Consider the following 27,021-nt stretch of genomic DNA (forward strand, 5'->3'; position numbering starts at 1 on the left):
TTTAATCATTTCGGAAGCTTATGTTTAACAATATTTGAAGTGACATGTTTAAAGAGATCTTGATCATGTCATCCAGCCGTAAATGACATAACAATACGCTCAAACCCAGCGAAATTGTACAATATAGGGCATGGGCTATTTGTGAATTTGCCTAACAAATGTTAGTGTGAAATAAACTATGGAAAAGGGTTTCGAGAATAAGACTTGTAAGTTTGCCATCTCGCAAATAAGATCGCCTTCAGGTAACGTTTTTCGGTCGGACATACAAAATCCTTTCATATACCCAATGACATCTTTTTGCTCAATATTAATTAAATTTTACATCGAATGGTATAAAAACAGTACGAATTTATTGCCATTAAAACACATTCCGGATATAAAGTAAACATACAGTTTAAAACAATGCAAAAAACAAACCCTTATAAACAATTTCCGTCGAGTATTTTTGTCCTGAGACTTACAAATTTCATAAGCATTACGCTACATAACAATACGTATATCATAATCCATCAACATACATTTAGCGCCATGCGCAAAAAGGAACTATTTGCAGCACGAACACAGCAGTTAATACAGTATATAGCATATATGCAACTTTGTAAAACTGTACGTTTTCTTATAGTAAACTGAAAAATACCATTCAAAATTTTGAATAAAGTTAGTTCGAGATTTCCACACTACCTGGCAGTATATGGGCGGAATATCGAGTATGGTTTCAAGAAATTTTCTTCAGATGTAAACCGTGCCCCAAAAATATTGCCAGGCCTGTCTATTCCAAATTAGCATAAAAGTCATCAAGTGAATTGCCTCCCTGAGCAGTTTCATCCTCATTGGTTTGCTCCTGTTCGGCAACTTCGCTATAGATGGCTTCTTCTGGCTCCACGCTTGCCTGATTAAAATCCTCTTCATTCCCGTAATTGTATGATAAATCTTCAGTGGTTTCGTAAGTGGCTTCCTCATCATTTGGAACATGTTCCTCTGAGGTAACAGGATCGTAGACGTTTTCCTCCTGACTGCGGTTATCCGGGTTTTCTTCGGTGTCTTCTGCAGCTGGAATGTTTTCTGTTTTGTATTGTTCAGTTTGCTCAGATTCTTCTTCGCCCTGTGCTTCTTCAGGTGAATCAGTAGGTGGTGTTTCATCTTTTGTTATATCGCGATTTTCATGAGCGGAGCTTTCATTTTCCACTGCGTCTTCTTTTTCCTGTTCACATGTGGTCTTGCCTTCATCAGAGGCGATAGATTCTGACTTGTTTTGCTGAGTCGAGGTTTCTTCATCGTGATCAGCGTCAGCGCACGAAACCTCTACATCTGCATTTTCGTTTGAAGTTTGTACTGCATTGTTTGTGGTCTGAGATTTGTTTTCTGCAAGTGCTGTCAAACATACAACACAACAATTAAACCCTGGAAATACCAGCACGCCAGCAGGCACGTGTCATTGCAAAACAAGAACAACCTTCTTTTGATTTATAATAACAAACGGTTTTATCTTTAATAAAAATATCATTACAGTTAGGATCTTTTCGTTTTCTCGTTTTGGAAATTCCAGTTCCCTTGCCATGATAAGCATGGCTACTTATTTGGTTTGTGACGCGAGTAACTCGGACAGTCTCCGGATCATCAGCAACCTACATGAAAAAGACGAAATCGAGATAAAAGTGTTGCCGTATGTTTGTGCGGAGCAGTCATCACAGGCTTTAAATGCCTTACGGTACAAGTTATTTCTACGAGTAATCCAGCAATATAAGTTTGTTACTTTTTAAGTAAGAAGTTAACGACGCGTTTTCAACAGCTTATCACTTACTTGTGTAAACTTTGCTTTGTTTTTCTCAAAGTCGCTTTTGTATTTGTTCTGACTAACAAGCTTGCTCATCCGTTTAGCGTTCTCAATTTCCGGCGTGCTGGATATCGGGGTGTAACCCTTCGCTTTAGTTTTGTCGAAAAGTTCTTTATATTTGTTCTAGAAGGTTTGTTGACAAGAACGAAGTTCATTTGACTGCGTATCACTCATTATTCCTAACATCCTAAGAAGTCTGCGCATGTCTTACCTGGCTCTGTTGTTTTGACATGTTCAATGCATGCATCATTGTCGGTGTCATGTAAGATTTTGCCGCAGCGGCTGCCCATCTTTTCTTCCTTTCTTCCTCACTTTCAGGCATTTCTAATTCTCAATACAGCTTTTAAGTTTAACTTGGTGCCTAAAGGTTTTAGATATATCCAAACTTAATAAAATATACAATGAAAGCGGGTATGGTAACAGTTTAGGTTATCATAGAATCCTCTTATACACAAAAGTGACGAAATTACATCCAAAATTAATTTGGAAAAAATTTCCCAGACATTCTGATCGCGATTCATGGTGCGATGAGATATACTCTCTGTTCAAAATCCAATAAGTTGTTTCTCTAAAAACCTGAAACTCTTCACCAAATGAATACAATGATCATTATCGGTACTGTACCTATTAAAATCCCTGTAGCCAAATACAATCAAATGTGCTTTAATCGTAGTATATGCATATATTTGATTATTGCAACTTGTATCCTATATTCAGTATATTGGATACCGTACATAAACTTTCACTGTCGGCGAGCTACGCGATAAGAAACTTACACATAACTAATTAATAGTACCACGAACTACCTAACCTATTGCAAACATAAAATAGACCAATCGCTTCTCTTCTTTTACGGACTATAAGAGCAAGTATAAACTAGCCTTCCCTATATTGCTGAAAACACAAAGATATCCTCATACATACGACAGCGGGATACTGGTATAAGTTTCGAGAATTTTTGCAGTACAATCTTTTCAATTCTAAATCATGCGTTTTGTTCAATTCTATGCTTCCTTGAGAGCGATCGATTGACCAGTATACAATCCGTATAATGATAGTGAAATCTATTTGCTCAGTTCATTGACTTTCAATATCGCTTTTTAAATTTATTATTGCATACAGTTGCCTTCCGGCCTCTGAGCTCAGTAAAGGAAGTTATAGTCGCCAGCCTCTAATAACATCAAACACGGCAGCCATATCGCAAGCCAAACTGGGATTGAAGCTCGCCAAGCAATTATTTGTTTAGGATGGTATCGTTCCCATTTTGCCAAAGGGCTTTGCCTTATTTAGTTTTATAAGACTCATAGCAAATTTACTATCTTTGTTGTGGTTATAGTGTACAACCATCTTCCAAGCAAACATGGATGTGTCACGATAGCAATGAAACAATAACTTAAAGCTTTTTATCCACGCAGTTCTCACAGATTTAACTTGTCTAAATTGTCTTACATTTGCACAGGAGATGACATAATATATTACCTTAATTTAAGTAAAATATAGTAAAAAATAATATTAATAAAAAATATTAGGCTAGCGAGGAATAAATCTTGTGTTATTAGTTGTTTACGTGTTGGCTGGATTTCTCTGCACAAACCATTGCTATTTCGTCATTTCCTCTACTCTCTCAGTTTCCCCTCAGCTTATTCTCTTCCAAGTAATCACCTCAACTTCCCCTGCGAAGCTATACATGTAAAGTGATTGCGATACAATAAACGTATTTAAACAATTCACCACCCCGCTTTAATTCATCTCATTGCCCTTTTCCCACACTCTTTTCATTCTTAGATGGAAGTAGTTGTTACTATCTAGAGTTGATATGCTGCACTGGAGTGACTAAACAGCTTGTATGACACCATCATTCGTGTTGCTTATGAGCATAGCTCTATTTTGTTTTGATAAAACTATGATTAGCTTCTCAGCTATTACTGCTATTTTTGTATCAAATTTATTACGTACTTCCTTGACGTTCCACCGCATAGCCTGCCTACACAAGCATGAGCCTTCCAGTAGCCAAGTTTTAAGTTAACACAAAAATCCTTCTTAGTTTGGAGAAGTTTATTTTTACTGGCTAAATAACCCATAATTGAAATTGAAAGATTTTATTGCTTATCACTGATTAGCATTTTACCCAATCGAATTAAATCTAGATAATCGATTCAGAAATCTTATTAGATCGATTTGATGCAAAATTTTAATATAGGATATAATATTAGGCTATTCTAATAACTTATAAGTGCGTTCCGTTCTTTGTTTAACTATCTCTAGAAACTGTTTAACTACCGTATGTAATCCAAGTCTATGCTTCAATTACTAGAAAATAATGTTCCAAAACTTTATCATAATATGAAATATCACCCAACATTCATCAAATCTGCCCTCACAAAGCCAAACCTTTTTAAGGATTTAGCAACAATGCACGGCATAGAACAACTGTGTCGGAGCAGTTGCACATAAAACTTTGTTGTGCACATCTAATTTCGCAACCACCCACTCTTGCACATCATGCCATAAAGCTCATAAATCACATATCTCGAGTGATGCATCTCTCCGCTACTTCACGCAGGCATCCTACATACAGTACGTGCAGTGAATCAATTTCCGCTTGTCTCCATTGCTTCATACAGTGTTTCCACATCTTTTCCATAATTTAGATTATGTAGTATCTAAGTATCTAACTGGAATAAAGTATATTTAAGTATCTAACTGGAATCCGAACCCTGATGGTCAAGTGGTTATACAGTAACTGGGGGGCAATACTGCTGGGCTCCATAAATCTTATTGAGCCAATATAATGACAGTTTAACAACACTGACGTACTCATTTCGCTTGTCATTGCACAAGCGATAAAACAAGACTGCAAAAGGCTAAAAAACGGATTAATAGCTTTTTCTTTTAATGGGTAATAATAATAATAATAAAACTTTATGGAAACAATAGCGCCATTTAATTGTCATTACGCTTCAATGTACATCTCTGATACAAGAGATGAAATCTCCCGGGATAGAGGGATTTGAATCGTCGTTGTCTGGTTTACGTTGAGGACACTATTCTCTGCTGTATAGGTGATTTTCGGTATTTCGGAAAATTACATCAATGTAATTAATCATGATTACATTACAAATCTTTATGACACAATCTTAATGAACAAAGTATCCAAACTTAACAAACGCTTTCTACTCTGCCAAAATAAATCCGCACACAAGATGTGCGGATGTCACAAAATGTGTAGCCCAACGGCATTTGAAGTATTTGTTCGTGCATTTTACATTAATAATACTTTAATCATATTGTAGGTTTGTGTCTGAACACTCTCGCACAAGTATGCGCGTAGTGTATTGTATCAACAGGTTGTGTTTTCTACACAGAAGCTTTTATATTATTTGACACGTATTTGCTTTGTAGCTTTACACTTTAGTGGTCCTACTGAGATATACGTCGCTCAGTGTTTGTGTGTACTTCCTACTCGTAGTAATAAACGCATCAAGCTTCATTTCTACCATACAGGCGTGCAACGCCGCTCGAAAACGTAATGACCAGCAGGAAGGACTTTTCCTGGATTCCCAATTTTAGCCTACTGCGTTGTATGGTTGATTTCGTTTTAACCTGGTCAAGCGTATAAGGCTACTTGTGGTTTTATTTGATTCTGGTCATATGTAACATATGTATGAATAAATCGGTCAACATCTAAGATTTTGAATTACTGGATCCCATCTCTATGCCAGCACAGACCTAGCATCTTTTGACTATACCTAACTTTTATCTGCTTTATCATCAACTATCCGAATTTTTGCTATATCATATTATCCAACTGATTGAATAAAACTTTTATCAAATATTATATTGGCGGTGTAGTTTTGTCATAAAACTGATGTTGATCTTTCTTTATCGACTCCATGGACATGGACATATAGCATTGTGAATTTAGAATAAATGAAGAATTATACCGCGGCAGTCATTTGGTACCACTAACCTCAAATTAACATGAGATTGCGCTGTCGCAACTCGCAACTATTCTGACGATTTTCGCAACGGCTATTAACGCTCGCCCTGGCATAACATAGTACGTTACCAAGCCGCTATCACTGGCCATTCTCCTTGTACCACCTTACGAAGTGGAACCATTTTCCTGCTCGATATCGTTACTAACGTGCAGGATCGTTGGCATCGTAGTCACTCACTTTGTGGTCTTACACATGTTTGAGTTTATAACGCCTCTCTAATGTGGTACGCCTAGTTAGCAGAGTGGTAAGGGGAGAGCGCATCCTTCTGTGTAAGACTGCAAAGTAAGTGACTGCGCTAGACAACTCATGGTCACAAAGAATATTTTCTTTCTTGTTATATAACCAGTCGGTCGAAGTTGGCATCACAGGGTTCGACTTTTCCGCCTGTGACCAGCACAGAAAACAGAAAGAAATAAAATACCACAAGATATAGGTTAATGTGATGGAATGCGATCTACTACTTTCATATGCAGCACTAAAAAGCGTATGTTAGTGAAGTATTACAACGATTAACATAAGAGACCCAGTGAAAATATTTTATGATTATTTCACAACATTCAAATACTCCATTCCTTCCGTATTCTACTGATGATTGTCAGTAGGCATTGTGTGTCGCTTTTTTCGATGAATTTCTTCGCTACTTGGGTCCTGTTGCACTAGCATGTAGTTCAGTCATCCGATATCAGTGTAGTAGCACTGGCCTACCAGCAGTGTTAACTGATTGTTTCAAACCAGCAGAAAGCCATGCTGCGTAGTTTTGTATTATTTCCGGCTGCTACTCCTGCAGCCCAAACCAACTGCTATTTTGCTACCAACTTGCTAACAGGGAATTTCCCTTCAGTGAATCGAAGAAAAACAACAAACCAAAACACTTTGGGGCAAGGCCCTAAGTCATACGTGTCAAACTCCCGGCCCGCTTTACAATAAAACTTTGCCCGCAGTGCTATTTCATACATTGAAATATTTCCGGCCCGCGAGATCAATGTACAGTATAACTTACTTTTTTCAAGCAAGAAACAAGATTATAACAAATCGCACAATACAGCAGCACAACAGTTGCCTCATCAAACGATAGCATAAATCGATTTATTCTAACGCTTGTAATCTGGAATGCTTTTTTCTTTATTGTTTGTTAATTCTTTAATGCTTTTGCAAGGAGATAAATGAAACATAATGATGTAAGAGAAGAATAATCAAAAATAGGCCAGTCAAAAATCGTCAGCAAAAACATCAAAAATTTGGTGTTGTTTCGCTGCCTGCTCCAATTCATGTACTCGTGTCACAAAATGTTTAATCAAGTTTTATCCTTACGGCCCGCGGCGTTAAATAAGTTGTGAGTTTTGGCCCCTGGTGCGATTGAGCTTGACACCCCTGCCCTAAGTGCTTCCAATTATAAAAAAAAAACAATCAAAATATTGAGTACGTTGAAAAAAAGAATAGAAAATTAAAACGTGTTAGCGTTTTGTTTTATTTGACTTGAACAAAATTACAGGAGAGGCGGTAGCCCTGCATGATTTGGTGTCATAACTATCGTTATTCTCGAGCTGGTAAAGTCTTTGCACGTCTTATAGCCTATTCGGTGATGCTGAATCCTCATCGCTGGAGCATTATACCGATTTTCTCTTTGTGCACGTTGTGACGCACCATGCTTTTTACTTGCTTTTTTAATTTTCCGTCCCGTACGATCATAATGTTTTAACTGTTTACCGGGACTATTGAACAGGAGCAAGCGGCGCTAATAGTTTACCCAAGGCCATTACATAGCCAGGCTGGGTATCGAACACGGGCCGTATTGTTGCCAGTCCAGCGCTCAAACCGTGTACTCGGCTATAGTTACAGAGCCGACTTTTCCGTATCATGTTGAGATGCTCATAAATCAAAACTCTCAGCTAACACCGCGCTACTATCACTTCTAAGCTGAGATCCTATTACGTGCTGTGAATCAACTTCCGCCTTATACCTGAGATGTGCGGGCTTACTTCTTATTGCTGATCAGTTAGATCATCAGCTTTTCATGCAGGTTGTGTGAATGCAGTACGTTTACGCTACATTTATAGTGGAAGGTAGGTTGTAATTAACCGAGAACACGAGACCAAATACTAATTTAAAAAATCTCAAGTTTTAGTATAGATATGGTAAATTCTTAATTCGGTAATGAAAGCACAAAAGTAACGCTTCGGAAAACACTGCTTTTACTTGAAGAAGAATGTCATCGAAGTCCAAAAGAAAATTGGAGTTAATCAGAGTAGTTGACGTTGAAAAGCGTCGTTCTCCGACAAAGCATTATGTAAGTAATAGGATATTTTTGAAGGTTTAAGTGGTAAACGGTTAGGATGTTGGGTCAAATTGTCAATAAATCCGATAATTTCGGATAGTTTTGAAACGCTGGTTTAATTTGGACAACAATATTGATAAGGAAAATAAGAAATTGCCAAAATAGTAACTTATAAGATTCTTATTATACGGAAGTCATGATACGGATTATTTCGGCGTTGGGGTTAAGTTAGGCACTTTTCGTTTGTAGTTTGTTACAATTGGTTTTAGTCAGTAACATGGCGGTTTGACTTTTCGAATGTGGCAGTAATCCTTGTATTATAGCGAAAAGTCGCACACTATGTTGCATGGAAGAATGTGTTTTGTATTTGTATTGTATTGTTTATTTTTTGCCATTAACTGTGCGGAGCGAAAGTTATGATGCTAAGCGTTGTAGTTATAGCACTATAAAACACATGCTCACGAACAGTTAACTAGCAGGAAAAAGTGGCAAAGCCAAGGGCTTAAAACATGCAAGGTAGCAATAATAGAATTGTGATATAAGATGGTAGGTTAGCATGGCCACCAAACCCACAAATTTTTATTGTTTGCGATTTTCGATCTTTTTATTATATACCCACACGGTAGCATAGGAGCAGACTAATATTATATCTCTATAGAAATAATAGCGTATTACTGCATGGAAAAACTAAAGCGACAAAATTTATAAAGATTTAGTAAATTATATTTTTTATTATGAAGTTTTGATTCATTCTGATTGTACCTATATAATTCTGTTTAGTTTCTATGCAATTAGGAAAGATTTGGATATCGATACTTTTGTAGTCTTATTTAACACTTACACGCACTCGATTCTTTTAAAAAATGACATTTACAGGTATCATTTGGTGTTAGATAAGGATTAGGTGTCTGTCAGGATGTGATAACATTCTGATCACCTTAACATTTAAACGAAAAAGACTTCCAAATACATAAGTTCTATTGCTAAAAGAAGATCTTATTGCCATATCGATTCAAATTGTTTTTACTGTATAGTTTGTACAGTATCACATAACACCCTGTGACTGGAACCATTTGTCAATACTTGGGCTGTGTAAAATATGGCTGATCAAGCGATCGGTCCTTCACTTCTTACCTTAAGTTAAAGCAGCTTATACACAATTTTACTTCCGACAATAAATTTCGGCGAAGTTTAAAGCCGCTGTATGTTTTTGTTAATTGTCAAAGTTGCTCGGAGCCGTTCCTTTTGCAAAGCCACTGGCTGGGAACCAGCGATTGGCTTTTACTTAGTGATCCCGCATTGAACATATAGTGGTTAGCTGCGAGCGAGTATAATGTTGTTGGTGAAGTGAATGGTAAACTTTATCAAAAGAAGTCATAAACCTTAATTAACTGAAGTAAAAATCATGTAACCCTTCTCGGTAACGTTTATTTTGAAGTATGAACCATCCTTTCCAAATAGAATTATTGTCTATGTGGGGCTGTTTCAGCGACGATTTGTAAACGGCTCACTTATTAGCACGTCCACCGCGTAAATAAATCATACACGATCTTAATATAGCTTAAACGTTAATCATTAAAACACCTACTTCAGCACGATTATGAATCTTTGCAATCCTTTCACTTGATCAATTGCACGATTATGAGTCAGAGATTATATTTGCTGAGATTTTATTTATCCATCTCCATAACCACTTCTGTCTATATGTATGAGCATTTGAGCACTCATTCGTATAATTAAGTTAATCTATTGATGTGTTATTGTCATTATTATCCAATAAGTGGGTAGGAGCTTTCCTAATCCAATGCTGACAATTCTTGTTTCACTTAAAGGCGTACGTAATTGAAGTACAGTGGAGTGATGGAAGTTTATGCCGCATCGGACGTCGATTCAGCTCTTTTTTTGACATGCACGTGCGTCAAATTTGCAAAGATCCATATCGCAGCGTGGACAATGCGAATATGAAATGTGTTTAAATGCGTTACTCTGCAGATGTCACTACTCGAAAAATTTCCTGTAGAAGGCGGCCAGAAGGACCCTTCAACGCGAATAATACCCTACCTACCCGGAAAAACCTTGTTTCAACGCGCTGCTTCGCGTGACGCAACAATGAAAAGACTAGGTAGCATTACGGAATACTGCGACGTAAGCAAACATAGACACTATTTTGGTTAAGTAAGTTCCTCAGTCGCAGTCCTATAAAGCTAACAGCAAAAACATAACTTCCTTTTAGGCGTTAACAAAGCTTCCATCCCACATATCACAGTGTAACATTTTACAAAACTTTTTTGAAATGAACTCCAGTGATATGGCAAACAATACTAAGTGAGTATTAATAATTAATTAATTAATAATTCCTGTATTTTTGTTTATCTTCACTACCGGCAAGTTTCATCGGGATAAAGTTTGTCATAAGGTTTCGAATGTTTATGTTAGTTTATGGTTAAAAACAGTCCACATGACAAAGGCATTTAAGAAGAATCTTCAAAGAGATATAACGTAGCTGTTAAAGTGACCAGTTAACAGATACAGCTACCACTTATACGGCTGCATATAGCATACGGTATAACTCTTCGCTTTCACGATGCTCGCGTAGTTGTGTATAATATTTGTTTATTCATATCCAAATAAACTTTTTTCATTTCCCTTTCAACAGGGACAACAAAAGTGAAGAAGGTAGGTGGTATGTGTTTAGGCTAAACGGATGACTATTTTTGCAGTAAATTTTGCATTCACTTTAGGACAAGCAGAATAAACGTCTTTTTAGGTCCCAAACCTATTTCATCGATCTCTGGTCCAGTTGAGTTTGAGTCATACGTGGCAGTAGCCGACTACAAATCAGACGCTAAAACGCAGCTTCGTCTTCGTGCGGGAGAATCCTTGGAAGTTGTAGAGAAAAACGAGAATGGTAATGGCTGCTCTTCACTTACACAGCAACCACCTTATTTATTACTGCTCCATGTCACTGAAAATGAGCTTTTACAGATTGCCAGTTTCGTTGCATAAAGTGGTTATTGATATCTTGAACAGACAAAAATAAGTTTTGATGATAGGTTGGTGGCTAGTATGCAACATGTACGGTTCCAATGGCTGGGTTCCTGGAACTTACCTAGAAAAAGCTGATGGAGAGCGTGAAGACTTAACAACAGAAAAGGCGGAACCTGGAAAAGGTTCTTGGCAAATTCCTTGATATTCTTCAACTGCAATATAGATAGTCATACCTTTGAAACCGTAGTGTAAGTTGCCCGATATTTTCACTGCTCAATGTGTCTGTCACAGGAATGTGGTATTACGCGACTAACGCTTTTGAAGCAACTTCTGAAGAGGAAATCAGTTTTCCGTTTGGCGCTGCTGTCGAAGTTTTACAAAAAAACCTGGAGGGCTGGTGGCTTGCTAAGTAATTGCAAATTAAAAATCTCATATACGGTTACCCAAATAACTTGTCATGTTGTAGAGCTTTATCTATAATTGCATATAATGAAACGCAGATACAATGGAAATGAAGGTTGGGTTCCAGGGTCATATCTAAAAAGATCCGATTATTTATGCAACCAGGACCAAGATCTTGGTGATCAACAAACAAACGCAACGGATTTAGATGGTGATGCTATACTAAGATAGCAGAATTTGACTGCGTTGTGAAGTTTTTAGTGCATCATCTATTATTCCACAATTGATAAAGCAAAAAAAACTTGCAAGATAAAATAGCAGATTTTTAATTCTTGTTTTGTTTAACAAGCATATATACTAACAAAAAACAATGCTGTTCAGAAACAAAGCTCACTCCAGTTAGAAAACCTCCACCAAAACGGGAAACAATTTGCCGACAGCTTGGCCCGCCTGCCATTGATCCTGAAAATGTTTACTACATTACGCAGTTTCCTTTCCAGAATACAATCCAGGATGGTATCAGCTTCGAAGCTGGCGAAAAGGCCAAGGTTTAAACGATTCTTAAGTCAATGAGTTTATTAAACTAACTGTCAATTTATTGACTAGACATATCCAACAAGGCAACAATTAATTCCTTTGTTCCATGTCTTGAACATAGGTCATAGAGGAAGCTGACAATGGTTGGTGGTATGTGTCGATAGATGGCCGGGAAGGATGGGCCCCAACGGACTTTTTATCTGTAGAAGCTTCGCAGAAAAACGAAGACATCTCTCCCTTAAAAAACGCTTCTAATGGAAATGGATTGACAAAATTTAAGTCTCAAAGTAAGCATATGAATGTTATATATATATTATTGCTGGAAGAGAAACAAAGTTATAAAAAACGTGACACACTCTTTCATAGCTAAGATAGAAAATGTATCAACTTTAGCAAGTGGCAATCAGAGCGGAAATCGGCCATGTCGTCCACCTCTTCCAGTAAGACCAAACCTGTCTCCGGTAAAATCTCCTAGTTTCCCAAGAAAACCCTTTCCTTTACCAACACAAGTTGAAAGAAGGTTGTACGTTGTGGTCATAGCTCTAACCGTTCATATAGCAGGCCTATTGACTAAATTAGTTTTTTATTCATAAGTAAACTTAATCCTTGTGAAAGGCAATACATATCAATAGCTTATAAGTTAACTTATTTGTAGAAATTCAAAATTGTAATTTATAGACCCATACGTTCCTGTCTGGCGACTTTTTGCTATGTTGTGCAAAGATAGTTATTCCACCTGTGTGTGATTAAGTTTTCTTTTTTTGTGAAATTTTGTAGAAAACTTCAGAACTTCAACGGTCCATTTACATCTAAAACTGAAACCGCTTTCGTTCAGAAAAGTCCTGCTAAAAGAACACCGTCTCCATCTAAAGGTCGTTAAGGAAATTTTCAGAGATTCACTCTCATAATACGCTTTAGCAATAAAGTCATAGAGCTCCCATTCAATTTGACGTAGCTGTTTTTCTTAATATTGCTGCTGCATGATTTGTTAGCTATATACTTTTGCATCTTTAGCATTATGCGACAACATTAACCATATGCATTTAGCAGTGTCCATAGAAAATGAAATATGGTTTAAGGATGTATCGAGACAAGTGGCTGAGCAAGCTCTAAAAAATGAAGATAAGGTATATAGTGCAGTTGGATAAATTTTTTTTCTCTCTTTCTCTTTGTTTTCTCCTTGATCCGGTTTCCTATATCATGTCCATTGTCTATAATATTGTATATTTATTATGTATATACAGGAAGGATATTTCATTGTCAGACGAAGTAAAACCGGCGGTCCACAGATACCATACTCACTTACCTTATACCATCGAAAACTAATATTCAACTTCCATATAAGACTGCGCGAAATTGACAAACGTTTCGCCACTGGGGTGTTCAGCGAAGGCGAAAAAACATTTGCTAGTGTGAGGGATATGGTGGAATTTTATAAAGATAACACGCTAGTTGTTGGAGACCACTCAAATCTGGTCAAATTGGTTAACAGTCCAAGTAATTTATAAATTCATCTTTATCAATATAATCACCTGGTGTGACTATTGTTTGAATGTCTTGGTTAAAGTGCTTCTGTTGAAAAATAAAAAACGGCGTTTTTGGATATAAAAGTATAAAATCTTTAGGCTGCCACTATTTCACTGGAAAAAAATCGTGCGTTTGAACCTCTTTTTCACAGTTTATTGTTAACCTTGTAACGTTACTGTTACGGCATAGTAACATAAACCTAGGCTAAATTCAGCTTCTAATCTAAATCTAACTCCAATGAAACCTTAAATTGCTAAGATCCCCTTTTTGCATACACATTCTCCTTACCGCCTATCTTTAACAACAGACTGCTTGACCTATACATATATACATGTATACGGTGAAATAATTAATCCGCTATTTTTATCAATCTAAATTCCTGTATAAGTTACTAACTGTTCTGAAACTACAGCATCTTAAACTGACGATTTCAAAGTAGCCTAATTGTTTTGCATAAGCTCCGAGCTTAATTAGCAAGCCTCAAGCTAAAATTCCTACAAAACAAATATGTTCTTACGTAATTATAAAAGGTGCTTTGAGGATTACTATAGAAGTTTAATGCAAATGACAACAAAAACAAACTAGTTAAATGATTGACCATAGGCCGACATCTTTTAGCAAATTACGAATTTATCAGTTGATATGGCCTCATAACCTACATTCTCATGTGACAACTAAGTAGTCCAGTTCACATCTTTGAATTTTTCGTGACGTAAGCGCATTAATGAAACGAATTTAAATACAAGCGCCTTTGAGTTTTTTTTACCAAATAATGAAGCATGCATATGCAGTATTTCTTTACTTGTAAACTTGATACAGAAACGAATCCCGAAAATATTTGTCACAACACCATGTCAAAGTATATGATCAAGGTTAGTTAGTCTAATTGGATTGTAGCATAGTATTATTGCTCGATGATTTGTTTTCTTAACAAAAACAAACGTAACCGTCTGTTGCTAAATACGCTATAGGCATATGTTTGTAACATGATCGCTAGATGGTATTTCCAATTGAAACTGCAATTTGTTTCATACCCCTTTGCATTTTTTACAGTATCTAACTTGGGTTAATTTTGCTACAAAAAATTGTTTCCAATATTTTGAGGACACTTGCTTGTCCGGCACTGAATCTTTTGCTAAAGTTTACCTGGATGATATTATTGTCCTAGTGCCTCTGAAGATGAACATCTGAAGCACTTGAAAATAATTTTTGTCAAACTTAATGAAGATGGCCTCATCATCAACCTTAAGAAATGTCTTTTTGGTAAAACCACTGCATGTATGCTATTTGGGCTATTTGCTCTCAGAAAACGGCGTTTCCCCATTGCCCGATAAGATCAAAGCCGTTGAGGATTTTCCATTATCTGCCACTTTTCGAAAATTATCGTCTTATTTAGGACTCATTAACTATTGCCGCACTCATGTACTCAAGCTGGATGAAGCGGCCACGCCCATGACTTAGTATTTACAGAAACGCTTCAACTGCATGTAACTCCCATTGCCAACACATTGTTTTCCTCGCTGCACATGTTCTGAAATGCTGCCTTTTTCTTGGCGAACATTTTTACCCCCATTGCTTCACGTTTTATGAGCTCGCACTTCTACCAGCGAGCAGAGAGACACAGAAACAGAGGCAGATGAAGAAAATCACTGAAACGAACAGATGAGCCTTCCATGCTAGTCATGGTGATTGCAATTCAATAGACATCTTATAAGCTGTAGAATTACTATCTTCTTGATTATGCATAATATTGAGAAAGTGTACAGCACCTACAATAAAAACTTTTTCTTGTAAACTATTTCTGTTGTTATATTAAAAAATTTCGGCTGACAAGAGGTTAGAGTATTCTAACCGCATGCAGCAATAGAGTCAGATAATTCAATAGGTAAATTAAGTTAACATAACATAAGTTAAATTAAGACAGATAGGTTAAGCTCTGCATTAAGTAAGCTCTACACTCTACAGGTTAACTTTTTTCAGTTCATGCACAAAACTGGTAATACTCTTACACCACCAAAAACGCAAGTTTCAAAGCTGTGTTCACACCTACAAATATTTCCTTACCAAGTTGTAAGCAATTTATGGAAGCTACTCGAACTTAAATAAGCAAGCGAAAGCTAGCTTACCAAATTGTTGGCAATTAATAAAAACTACCTTCATTCATGTAAGCAAACAAAAGTTACTTTATTAAAACGGATGGAACATTTGCACAGTGATTTATGCAACATTATGCATTCGTAAAATGTTGATTTTTAAAGTGTAGTTGAGTAGGTGTAAATTCTCAAAGTCACAGATCGAGAAATAAATCGAAAGCCACCGCGCAATAAAAAAGGACCAAAGATATTCATAAAAATGTGTAGGTGGCGCTATAACAAAGAATCCTTATTCTTTCTTTGTTTATACACATGCGCAGATACTGCTCACACACACAACAATGACTTTCTAAATGGCCCACAGATTTTGTCTGGTTGTTCTTGACTCCTGAGCGATAGACTGTTGACCATAAAGGTTTTGTATTTAGAAGTTTACGTGGAATGTTTCTAGAGTGGAAGGTGATGTGTCAAAACGGCTAAATTATCCGGTAGTTACAGAAACTGCAGATTATTAAATACAGACATAATATATCATACTTGTATACCGATAAATTTCTAGATCGATGCTATTTTTTGGATTGCTGCTTTCGAATTTTTGCCGTTTCGGCCATCTTCGGATTGATATAGGTATAGGTCAGAAGTAGATTTACCTGCGTACTTATCTGTTCTGTTGAAGCTGGTCATAGAGAAAACCGGGAATGCAAATGCAAAGTTGACAAATCGAATCGAAACTTATGTGTGCTATTCGACAATCTACCGTATTCAGTAAATTTTTAACATGTTCAGATACACCCTGACATTGTATATAGCCAAACAAAAAGAGTTCTGAATTAGGGTGGGAGAAATGACTTCTGCAAGTGGAACTTTGCTAAATTGTCCGATTGTACTTCATAAACTGTCTATTATGTTAAGTCCGGAGTTCCTTGTAAGGATTAAGGTGCAGATCTGCTGGTCAATTATTGTGTAGCCGTGCATGTTTTTGGTAGTAAAGTAAAACCTGTGCAATGTAACAAAAGGCACAAAAAAACGTTGGGGTCATAAAATCCTTTTCTACTAAACTGCAGAGTATGGCTGTTTCAGCAAGATCTTGAGTGCGACAAACAATAAAAAATGACACTTATTCAAACTTTAAATCAATTGAAAATTGAGCGCACAGAAATTCTGTCCAAGTAATTAAGTACAAAATAACGCACCTTAAGTGTGGCACTGAAGCTCATGAGTAGCAGTATTGAATGTGGTTAGGTCAAACTCTGTAGTGTGGCATGTCTATGATACTTATAGACCTGTACAATACTGTAACCTTGACTACCTATTCTTTCCTAAACATCATGCTCCGAGTTACAGCCACCACTCTTTTTGAGTGGCAAAACTTTTTCGATCCCCTATACTTTACAATTGAAATTGTTGACCCGCTTTGATTCTTTTTCAAATTACAAGTGTTTTGGGCATCGGGTTGCAAATATTTTTCTCCGTGGTGATAAGGTGAATAGCATATGAATTCCTTTACATAATAAAGAAAAACGTTTGAAAATATGCTGCCTTGTTCTTACTTTACAGCGGTTTCAATTTTATGCACTGGACTTGCTTAATATGACTTGTAGAGACGTGGTTAGCGAAGCATGCTATGTAAAATGCATTAGAATTTGCATGTTATTTGCGGCATGTTACATATCCCTGGGTTAATTTTGTTGTGAATGTCAAGTAAAGTTAAAAAATAATCAACTTGAAGTAAATACAAACTGAATTACTACATTCACACTTTCCACCCAAACTCTCATACCCTTTATGTAGAAGAAGTGGCTGTCTTTATTTTATATTTCAACTTTTTGGTATTCTTGCGTTCATTTCGATTACAAAATGAATTGACTTTTCTGATTCGAAATTTGAGCGCCCATTCCTACGTACAAGGCAGCTAACACTAATAACACATATAATTGTAATCTAATTAGATATTTTTACCATGCATAATGAGTTCTTTTATGTTTTTAATATTTGTAAAATCACCAATATCTGAATTTATGTTTAACATTTAACCATTTATATGCATTATATATATCAATTCATACAGCCAGCCTTAGGTCGTGTTCCCTGGTGTTTTAGACATTTGTAGTCAAGTGTATTTGTCTCTTCTGCAATTGTCTTCTAAATCGTAATATAAGCTAAGTCCTGAACCTTGGAGGGCAATATTAATTACGATATATTAAATAGTAAAAAATTACAGAATCCCTCTACAAATCTTAGGTGTATTTCTAATCAACTTTAAGCATAGCAAGTTCTCACCACCTTAAGGTGGTGACTTTATCCAAAAAAATTCTTTTGGTTAGCTCAGCTAGATAGATATTCAGCAAAGTGCATGCAAACTGCTAACTTTTGCAAAGTGCAGATCACAGGTTTGTATTTTTGGAAAACTTACTTGCCAAGTAAGAATCAGCTGCTCATCAAGTCAAAATTGTGTGCCGTAGATCTTTCATGTATAGAGTACAAACTTAGCTGTCAGGGGTATTTTCTGGAGCATGCTCACTAGATGGTGGTAAAAGCTCACTATGGTTTGAGCTTCCAGACATCCCTGACAGTAGAAAAATATACAGGCCGAAGAACACCAGTAAAGCAGTAAAAGCATTAGACTACTAAACTGCTAAGAGTATTCTACTATATTTATGGTGCTGTTGTTGTATGATTAATTGAGCCAAAGCTTAAGCTTATATATTTGTGCTTATTTGAAATAATCAAGTTCACGGAAACCAACTTTCCAAAATATTGACTTAACTGACCATGAAATTCTGCACTGCCTGATACAGTAAATACCGCTTAAGAAATCCACCTTGATCTCACCCCATTTTGTATTTAATAAACAGCAGTTTTATTAGTCGATACACCTAGAGCGAAAGTACGAACCTGGATGTTAAAAATAACATCAATCACTTATTCAGCAGAGGGAGAGAATGTAGCAATGTGGTTCATATAGTTGGAAATCTCTTTCTTTGATGATCATCTATTTTGGTTTTCAACCCATTAATCATGTTCGTGTTTTTATCATATCTATTCAATGGGGATACGTTCAACAACAGTCAGTTGCCTGAGAATAATCCTTTGCTCGTTTACAAATACATTGTATGTAGAATTGAATATTGATTTATATAGTGGAATCTGAATTAATTAATCAGGGATTTTATAATGTATTTTAAATTGAAAACTTCCGTTTAGTGGTTTCTTTTGTATAAGCTTTTATTTTGCGTTGTAATCATTTGCTATAGATGATAAAATTAAAAGGCTAACCAATACACCACAGGCTCAAGAATATTAAATAAAGTGGAAAAAGGATCAAAAACCAAGAGTTTAAAATGTGCAAGGTGTGAAAATATATACATGATGCCGTAAATATGGTAAGTTAGGATAGCCATGAAATCTAGAACACAGTTATATGGATAGTTACTCAAAATAAATTGAGAAGAACAAAATACAAGATTTGCTGTACCTTCTCGAATATAAGCCTTTCTTGATTACAAACCACTTAAAAGCAACGAAAATAGAAATGATAGGCCTAACAAAAGTTTATTATTAAACACACTTGAGGCAGTGATGAAGCCTGTAATTCACTAAGTTACAGGCTATATAGGCCATAGCCATGTGCAGGAGAGCTTGCAGAGTGAATTGCAAGTAAATGTAGATTACAAGATACATTTGCATATAGTTTTGAAATTACTTTGTTGGAAGTTCATTCCTACATTGTACGAAGTTCAAGATATATACTACACAAAATAGATTGATATGGCGACTTATGCATTAAAACAAGGGGTGATAATGTAATGTAAATACACTTAGTTATCTCAAAATTGATGATGTAATGCTTTGGTGATCCAGGATTTCAAATTGTTCATAATATTGTTAGAATGTAACATAAACAATTTTTTTCCATGTGTATGTGTTTAATAGTATTTTATCGTTGTGGTTTTAAAATTTAGATTATTACTGGTTGTGCTTTTAAAATAAGTTTTAGGTTTATTTATTAATAAATTTTCTAAACATGGAAAGTGATGCTGATGACTGCATATTTGAGGCTGAAGGCCTGGATGAGCAAAGAGTAAGAAACTGTTTGATTTTTTTTATGTTTGTTAATTGAATAATGTAATGTATTATTAAAATTAGATTATGGACAGGTCTGAAATAACTACAATCAGTCTAAGAAATGACTCTTTCATTTTACCTCCAACTACAAAATAGGACATTGTCAAAGCACAAATTTTGCAATTTATTTTAAATAGGGTTCCTCATCACCTCACCATATGGATGTTGCCCCTCCCGGTGCTCGGTCGCCGCTGGACCTCTCAAGTGATGAAGCAATGGATGATAGCAATGTTATATCCTCAGTAATGCCTCTCCAAGTATGAGCAATACTTTGTTTACTCGATGGCAGTGCATTTTGTATTAATACAGACTTTCAAACTGACAACAAACTAAAAATATGTAAATAAAAAATAAAGTTTTCTGCATAATAAATTGCAAAGCAATTTCAAAAGTAAGTTTGTATTTAGTTCATTGTGCTTGCTTGTATTTTGTGCCGGATATCATCTTACATTTTCAATGACTAATTAATTAGCTGGGTGTAATGGGGTCTTTGTATTAATCAGTAGAATTTAAGAATTTATTTTTTCTTATTGTTCTAGTTTGTACTATCTCATTATTATGTTTGGCTAAAATTAAAGTTACTACTTTGGAAATTTCAATACAAAAATTTGTGTTGTATGATGTAAAAGCAGCTAATTTCGGTTTAGGACTTGTTTACATGTTGACTTTGAGTTTGACCCGTGCTGAATATATATGTATATTTTTTTTGCTACAGGGTGTACCCATTTCAAGAGCAGTTGAACAACACAATACTGGATTGATCCCAAGCAATGCTCTGAAGTTACAACCTTCTCCTATAACTGTTTCAATAGTGAATCAACCATCTTTGAATCAATCCACCAATGCTCATTCACCGAATCCCCATTTAACAAACATTCAGCAAACTTTTACTAGTTTTGATGAAAAACTGTATGAAGATAGTTATCAGCCAACACAGACTACTTTTTCAAACAAAAGACGAAACTCAAGTCGCCAATACAGTTTGAGCGATGATTACACAATGGAACGAGACTCGTGCACCAAACACTTCGATACTTGGTCTGAGCATGAGCAGGTAAGGGCAGCAGTTGGACTTTACTTGAATTTCAAATGATAGTAATTCTTATATAATCAAGTTGTGGTCCTTTATTTCGCACACTTATATTGTAAACGCTTAAACTTAGTGATATTTACCTGTGACCGACCATATTGAGTTTTGTTTCAAATTTGATTTTTAATTGCGTACCAGTTTTGCATGCCAAATTAAATACGACTTATTAAAAGAATATACGTAGTTCCACACCAAGTTTGAATATAATGATTGAGTGTCAAACATCATAACATAACATGTTTTTTCATAAGTTCAGTGCTCAATGTTTTCAGGTATCCTAGAAAAGTTCCTAATAAAGTCACTTTATACCTAATGCCTTCATTTGTAGACAAATCAATTTACTGCACTGGGTTTAGGATTGGGAGTTCATGAACTTTAAATATCAATCTATGTAAGATGAACCATGAAAAATTTTGGGTGATAAATTGCCAACTTAGTTTTAAGAGCCAATGATACAAGTTAGTTGCACAAATCCTTGCCTTTTTCTGAAGCTCTTTGGCATTGCGGACTAACTGTAGACCACTGGATTGTTTGTATACAAGTTTTACTGACCAAAAAAGCGCAATTTTTTGGTTTATTACTTGGCCTATGAAGGAAAGCCATTGTTTATATATCCTATACTGCACATCAGCTTTATAGAATAGGATGTGAAACTCAACCCTCAATTTATTTTGTCTTGAATAGGCCTGGTGGAGTTTCCTAAATTTGTAGTACATCATTGCACTCTATTCCCTGTCCCAACTTTGGCCTGCTGGGCATATTTTGGTTCTAATGTTTTAAAATTCATATTTGGCACACCACAGACCTTGAAAAAATATTAGTTACAGATTATGTGTTTATGAACCATTTAGGTTGACTTTCTGCAACACTTGATTCGGAGAATGTGTCACTACCAGCATGGGCAAATCAATTCATTTCTAAAGCCGATGTTACAAAGAGATTTCATCACTGCCTTGCCAGGTGAGAGCTTGCAATCTGAAAGAATGTGTTATGTTTTTATCAAATTTTGTTTCAGGCATTTTGGAAAATCTCTTCACCGATTTTAATTTCATTATTGCCCACCAGAAGTTGTTACTTGAATACTGCCGTGACATACAGTTATGCAAAGAAAGCTTAATTGTTAAACATGGTTTACTATGGTATTAATAACAAAAGAGTTAATTATTAAGATTTTTGTGCTTAATTTCATGCAGTTCGTGGACTTTCACACATCGCAGAAAATATTTTAACATACTTGGATGCCAAATCACTTGGTGCAGCAGAGCTAGTGTGTCGGGAGTGGTATCGTGTTGTCCAGGAAGGTCATTTATGGAAACGGCTTATAGAGAGAATGGTGATGACAGATTCCTTGTGGAAAGGACTGGCAGAAAGAATGGACTGGTAAGCACCATGATTTCTCTAACTTGATGTGATATGATATTGTTGCAACAAACTCAACTGGCATTTTCTTACAAATTATTTTGAACACATATTAAGCCATTTGCAAGTGGCATATTCCGGTAAATAGAAAATTGATTTCAGCGTTTGTATTTTGGAAGTAATATGATTTTCAATTTTGGTACTTAGGGGTCAGCATCTATTCAAAGGCAAGCCTGATGAACAAACCCCAGATTCATATTTTAGGACCCTTTATCCCACCATAATTGCTGACATAGAGGTACAGAAATTTGTTGATTAGCCTACTTGTTCAACTTAGTAAGAATCAACATGCTCTGCATACAGAGGGTTTGTTATTGAGGAGCAATAAGCCAGACGTCTATATACGTAACATATTTACTTTTCGCACAGAAAATAGAATCTAATTGGCGATGTGGACGTTTTGATTTGAAGAGGATCATGTGTCGCAGCGATAGTAGCAAAGGCGTGTACTGTTTGCAGTATGATGACAACAAAATTGTGTCTGGTTTACGTGATAACACCATAAAGTTGTGGGATAGAAAAACTCTGGACAACATAAAGGTAGTTAAATATTAGTTATCGTCACACAACAAGAATAAGTTCTTGCGGGAATATAATTCTCTTATTGTTCTATTATTATTTAACAAGAACGTGCTGAAATTGCCCAGCAATCTTTGAGCAAACTTTCATGTTGTTTTTATTACTATGGGCTCTGGTTTAATCACGTGAAAAATATCAACAGCAAGGTTGGATATTTGTGTCCTAAACCTGCTACACTACTGTTTTTTGCAGCACTGCATTATAGCAATAAAAAAACAATCACAGATTACTTACTAATGATTATTATCTTTAAATTGCTGTGCCTGCACAAAAGTTATTCTTCCCATTGGATTAGTCTCTATTAAGGCAAGGCCTTGGTATTGTCTGTTATTTATTGGTAAATACAATGGGGCTCCACTTCCTGATGCTATTGCCAGTTTAAGCACATTTGCCTCTTCTTGGATAATTTCTTATGTATTCAATGCTTGTATATGGGCTATTTGCGGTTTTATTGATATAGTATAACCGTTTTGAGTGGTAATACCATGAACAATTAATTGAGGTGTGTCATGGGTTAAAACATTTTACTAACAAATATTTTAGAGCAGTATATACGAGTGCTTTTACTTAAAATGAAATTTTTTTCATGTGCTCACTATAGAGTGGTACTCAATGAATTATTTAAGTTCACTCTATAAGCGTTCATGGTTAGGTGCAATACTCTCAGATAGATGTCATACCATTTTCGCATGCACCGAAGGGTTTAGATACATTGATTTTATTGAAATTAATTAAAGTTAATCTCCTCTTAAGGCAAATCTGTTTTCATTAGTGTTGTCATAAATTGTATGCATGTATACCATTCGCTCAATTTGTGCTATATTACCGGATCACTTTTGAAACATTTCTAATTTCTTAAACATATATAGTTGTAGATGAGGATCAATAAACTCGCTTTTTTACCTAATGTTTTCAACCAAATGTGAATTAGCGTAGAAGTAATAATGAATAACCAAGTGATTTGTTCCCGATATGTTGACATTGGCGAACTTGAAAGTAACAGAACAACGTTGATCATCCCATCATGTTTTCCACTTTCCACTTTTCATGTGTCATAGGTTCTCACTGGTCACACCGGCTCTGTTTTATGCTTACAATATGATGAGCGCGTTATTATCACAGGCTCTTCAGATTCCACGGTCAGGTAATAACTCTCTTACTATCAGCAGTCAATGCTGTTGATTCGTTTTGTCATTGTGCGTTGTGTATGGTTTTTGCAAAACAAACGCGGTGTACAAGATATATTTATATTAATTTGTTGCAGAGTGTGGGATGTAGACACCGGAGATCTTGTAAATACTCTTGTTCATCATTGTGAAGCTGTTCTTCATCTGAGATTTGATGCTGGCCTTATGGTAACATGTTCTAAGGTGAGATTAATAAAAGTACCACTGAACCCGGTAGTTCAGCCTTCTTAAACGCAATTGTAACGCTTCTTTATTTTCTTCATAATAATGAAATATTTACCGGTCTTGCTTCATATTCATGGTGATGTAGTGGTATTAATAATTTGGTTCATGGGAATTTATCACGCTCTAACCTTGCTGTCTAACTAGTAGCTGGCCTTTTAAATGCCAGAACGCAACTTCCGGCAATAAAGCCATATAAACCTGTTTACGCGCTTGGTGTATCTCCAGAAAGGCAACCAGACTGTAATTGTCTAATGTCACTGGTTTATAAATTGTTAGGACCGGTCCATTGCTGTGTGGGATATGGTGACGTCGACAGAGATCAACATGCGGAGGGTGCTCGTGGGGCACCGTGCTGCAGTCAATGTTGTTGACTTCGATGATAAGTACATTGTTTCGGCTTCTGGTGACCGTACGATCAAAGTATGTCTTGCAGAAAAGAACTATATGAAATTGAATGACGATTCTGTTGCTAAAATAAAGAAAAAAAAATGATTTTGCTGCAGGTCTGGAATACTTCATCATGCGAGTTTGTGAGGACACTGAATGGACACAAGAGGGGCATTGCGTGTCTGCAATATAGAGAGAGATTGGTTGTTAGTGGATCGTCTGACAACACTATTCGGTAATTTAATATCATATGCAGTGACGTGATACGATGATAAAATTCTTCTTGGAAAGATCGGCCAACAGCGCTTATCGTATTGTAACTTTTTTTCTTATGTCTGAAGCTTTTTATAATCTGAGTACAATCAAGAACTAAGTAACGTTTTATTCAGATTATGGGATATTGAATTTGGTGCTTGCCTGCGAGTTCTTGAAGGTCACGAGGAACTGGTGCGCTGTATTAGATTCGACACTAAACGCATCGTCAGTGGGGCATACGACGGGTAATTGTTGCCATTTTTTCTGGTAATATTAAAGTGTTGCCTCAGATTACTGTCCATGTTGTACACCTATTGCGTTTAGCAACATATCTGAAGCCGTATTTATCGTTTCAGTAAAATTAAAGTATGGGATTTACAAGCAGCTTTGGATCCTAGATCACCATCTAGCACGTTGTGTTTGCGTACACTGGTGGTAAGTGTTTTCACAACGTGATATGTGCACGAACAGAGAGCATGTTTTTAAACGGCTGTTTTTTCTCCTTAGCAACATACAGGACGGGTTTTCCGGCTACAGTTCGATGAATTCCAAATAGTCAGCAGTTCCCATGACGACTCTATCCTCATCTGGGATTTCCTCAACGTCCCCGCACCAACCGAGACCGCCAAGTAGAAAATTCGTTTTCATCCTTGACCATTTCGTGTTGTTTTGTGGCCACGTTATTTTTATTGCTAAGCGACTATCTCACATACAGATTCTTGTTCATAAAAGGTCGTTAGGTTAGGTGAAAAGCTACTATACACGACAAGTTAATTTTATTAACCACGTTTATGTCCGAGTTAGCTTAGAGTTAAATCTTAGATTAGAGCTGTTCACTCTTAATAGAGTCTACATTGGTAAAAGGAAATAAACCTATATAGTCGTGCATTTGTCGCTGAAACAGAAACATTGTTTTGCATTTAGATCACCGACGCGAACTTACACTTACGTACCGCGATGACGCAAATCGACTGAGCGGGATCCTGCAAGTTGTCCACGTTTTGTTCGAAAATGTTTTAAATTCTATCTGAAACTTTAATTTGATTTTTCAAAGCCAGGACGACCTGTACACCATTTACAGCAATGCCGTTTGCCTATTGTATAAACGAGATGTATCTGTTGTCGTTTGTTGGATATTCAAGCGCTCCATGTCGCGATGATATCTTTGTATTAAAAAAAATCAATACATTCATTTTTTTTGAAACTTCCGTGAGCATTGTTTTGCGTTTTAACGCCGCTTTCAAAGGTGGATGTTCAAGCTTTGTGTCGTAATCCACTTTAATATTTGTTGTTCCTTGTTTTTAGGTCACGCTAATGATGCGAATTACCTGTATTGACGTTCAATAAAATTTTGGCCTTCGCCTTAATAAGTTATGGAATGTTAACTTGTTAATGATCAGTTTCATAATCCTTTCCACCCCCCGTTTTATCAATTTGAAGGTGTTTCAGGCTGACATCGGTTACACGCTGTTTAATTTCATACTAACGATTTTGGCGAAATGCTCTTTCACTTGTAATTAGAGCACTAGTCAACACCTTTACATGGTTTCTATAGAAATATGTTAACTCATGTAGTGACTTCATAAACCAACTTTCCGGCAATCTAAAAGGAAACACCACGATAATATTCTAAAAGGATTTCTTTCTCGGTTATTTGCTGCAACTGAAAAACTGTATTCACGCCATGCACCGGATCATGAAGGACTCGATGAAAATATACATTCTTGGTGATGGTTTAAATATGCCAAAAAAACTTTCTGTAGCTTTTTAGGGCAGTTTCTTTTTTTACTAAAATTCCTCACTTCGGGAGCTTGTGCCTTTGTAGAAGTTAGCTATTACATTCAAATCGGAACAAACAAGAATCAACGGTAAATCCTTATTTGAGCTTGCACAGTTTACCTGGAAAAGCGGGGAAAAACCATCTCCATGTGAAGCCGGTTTGGCTTTGGTTATTTTTTGATTTAGACTGAACGCTCTTATTTTGTAACATACCTTTTCATTACCTTGTATCAAAAAAATTGAAACTAAAACAAAATATTAATATTTTCCGGTTTCATTAGGTTTAACATTAAATGAGAAAATCAACATCTCAGCAAT

The 27,021-nt window shown here is 36.1% G+C and overlaps 3 protein-coding genes across 5 annotated transcripts; 2 read left to right on the plus strand and 1 right to left on the minus strand.

Annotated features, from left to right (window-relative positions):
- Positions 1–328: 328 nt before the first annotated feature.
- Positions 329–2,229, minus strand: LOC143460902 (uncharacterized). Its single transcript, XM_076958583.1, has 4 exons — positions 2,046–2,229; positions 1,802–1,957; positions 1,508–1,625; positions 329–1,371 (listed from the first exon to the last, which is right to left on the minus strand). Exons 1-4 carry the CDS (start codon positions 2,154–2,156, stop codon positions 770–772), a joined length of 987 nt encoding a protein of 328 aa, XP_076814698.1. The 5' UTR covers positions 2,157–2,229; the 3' UTR covers positions 329–769.
- A 5,599-nt stretch (positions 2,230–7,828) lies between these two features.
- Positions 7,829–15,362, plus strand: LOC143460497 (SH3 and PX domain-containing protein 2B-like). 3 transcript variants are annotated; one of them, XM_076958014.1, is made up of 17 exons: positions 7,829–7,898; positions 8,038–8,122; positions 9,943–10,023; positions 10,103–10,255; positions 10,344–10,435; positions 10,767–10,786; positions 10,878–11,018; positions 11,164–11,280; positions 11,390–11,507; positions 11,599–11,711; positions 11,882–12,048; positions 12,159–12,324; positions 12,431–12,557; positions 12,815–12,909; positions 13,085–13,164; positions 13,282–13,534; positions 14,961–15,362. In XM_076958014.1, exons 2-17 carry the CDS (start codon positions 8,042–8,044, stop codon positions 15,023–15,025), a joined length of 1,869 nt encoding a protein of 622 aa, XP_076814129.1. In that variant the 5' UTR covers positions 7,829–7,898; positions 8,038–8,041; the 3' UTR covers positions 15,026–15,362. The 3 variants fall into 3 exon arrangements, with proteins under 3 accessions (XP_076814129.1, XP_076814130.1, XP_076814131.1); XM_076958015.1 differs by lacking the exon at positions 7,829–7,898 and having other exon boundaries at positions 7,931–8,122; positions 13,088–13,164; XM_076958016.1 differs by lacking the exons at positions 7,829–7,898; positions 14,961–15,362 and adding an exon at positions 14,733–14,872 and having other exon boundaries at positions 7,931–8,122.
- Positions 15,363–19,581: 4,219 nt separating this feature from the next.
- LOC143459499 (beta-TrCP-like) lies at positions 19,582–26,295 on the plus strand. The gene is made up of 15 exons (XM_076956686.1): positions 19,582–19,738; positions 19,920–20,039; positions 20,498–20,836; positions 21,724–21,832; positions 22,066–22,252; positions 22,439–22,529; positions 22,661–22,831; positions 23,929–24,014; positions 24,135–24,240; positions 24,559–24,702; positions 24,786–24,904; positions 25,059–25,169; positions 25,281–25,359; positions 25,432–25,553; positions 25,849–26,295. Exons 1-15 carry the CDS (start codon positions 19,682–19,684, stop codon positions 25,883–25,885), a joined length of 1,878 nt encoding a protein of 625 aa, XP_076812801.1. The 5' UTR covers positions 19,582–19,681; the 3' UTR covers positions 25,886–26,295.
- The last annotated feature ends 726 nt before the right edge of the window (positions 26,296–27,021 follow it).

Source organism: Clavelina lepadiformis, chromosome 5, assembly GCF_947623445.1.
Source record: "Clavelina lepadiformis chromosome 5, kaClaLepa1.1, whole genome shotgun sequence".
Classification (NCBI taxonomy): domain Eukaryota; kingdom Metazoa; phylum Chordata; class Ascidiacea; order Aplousobranchia; family Clavelinidae; genus Clavelina; species Clavelina lepadiformis.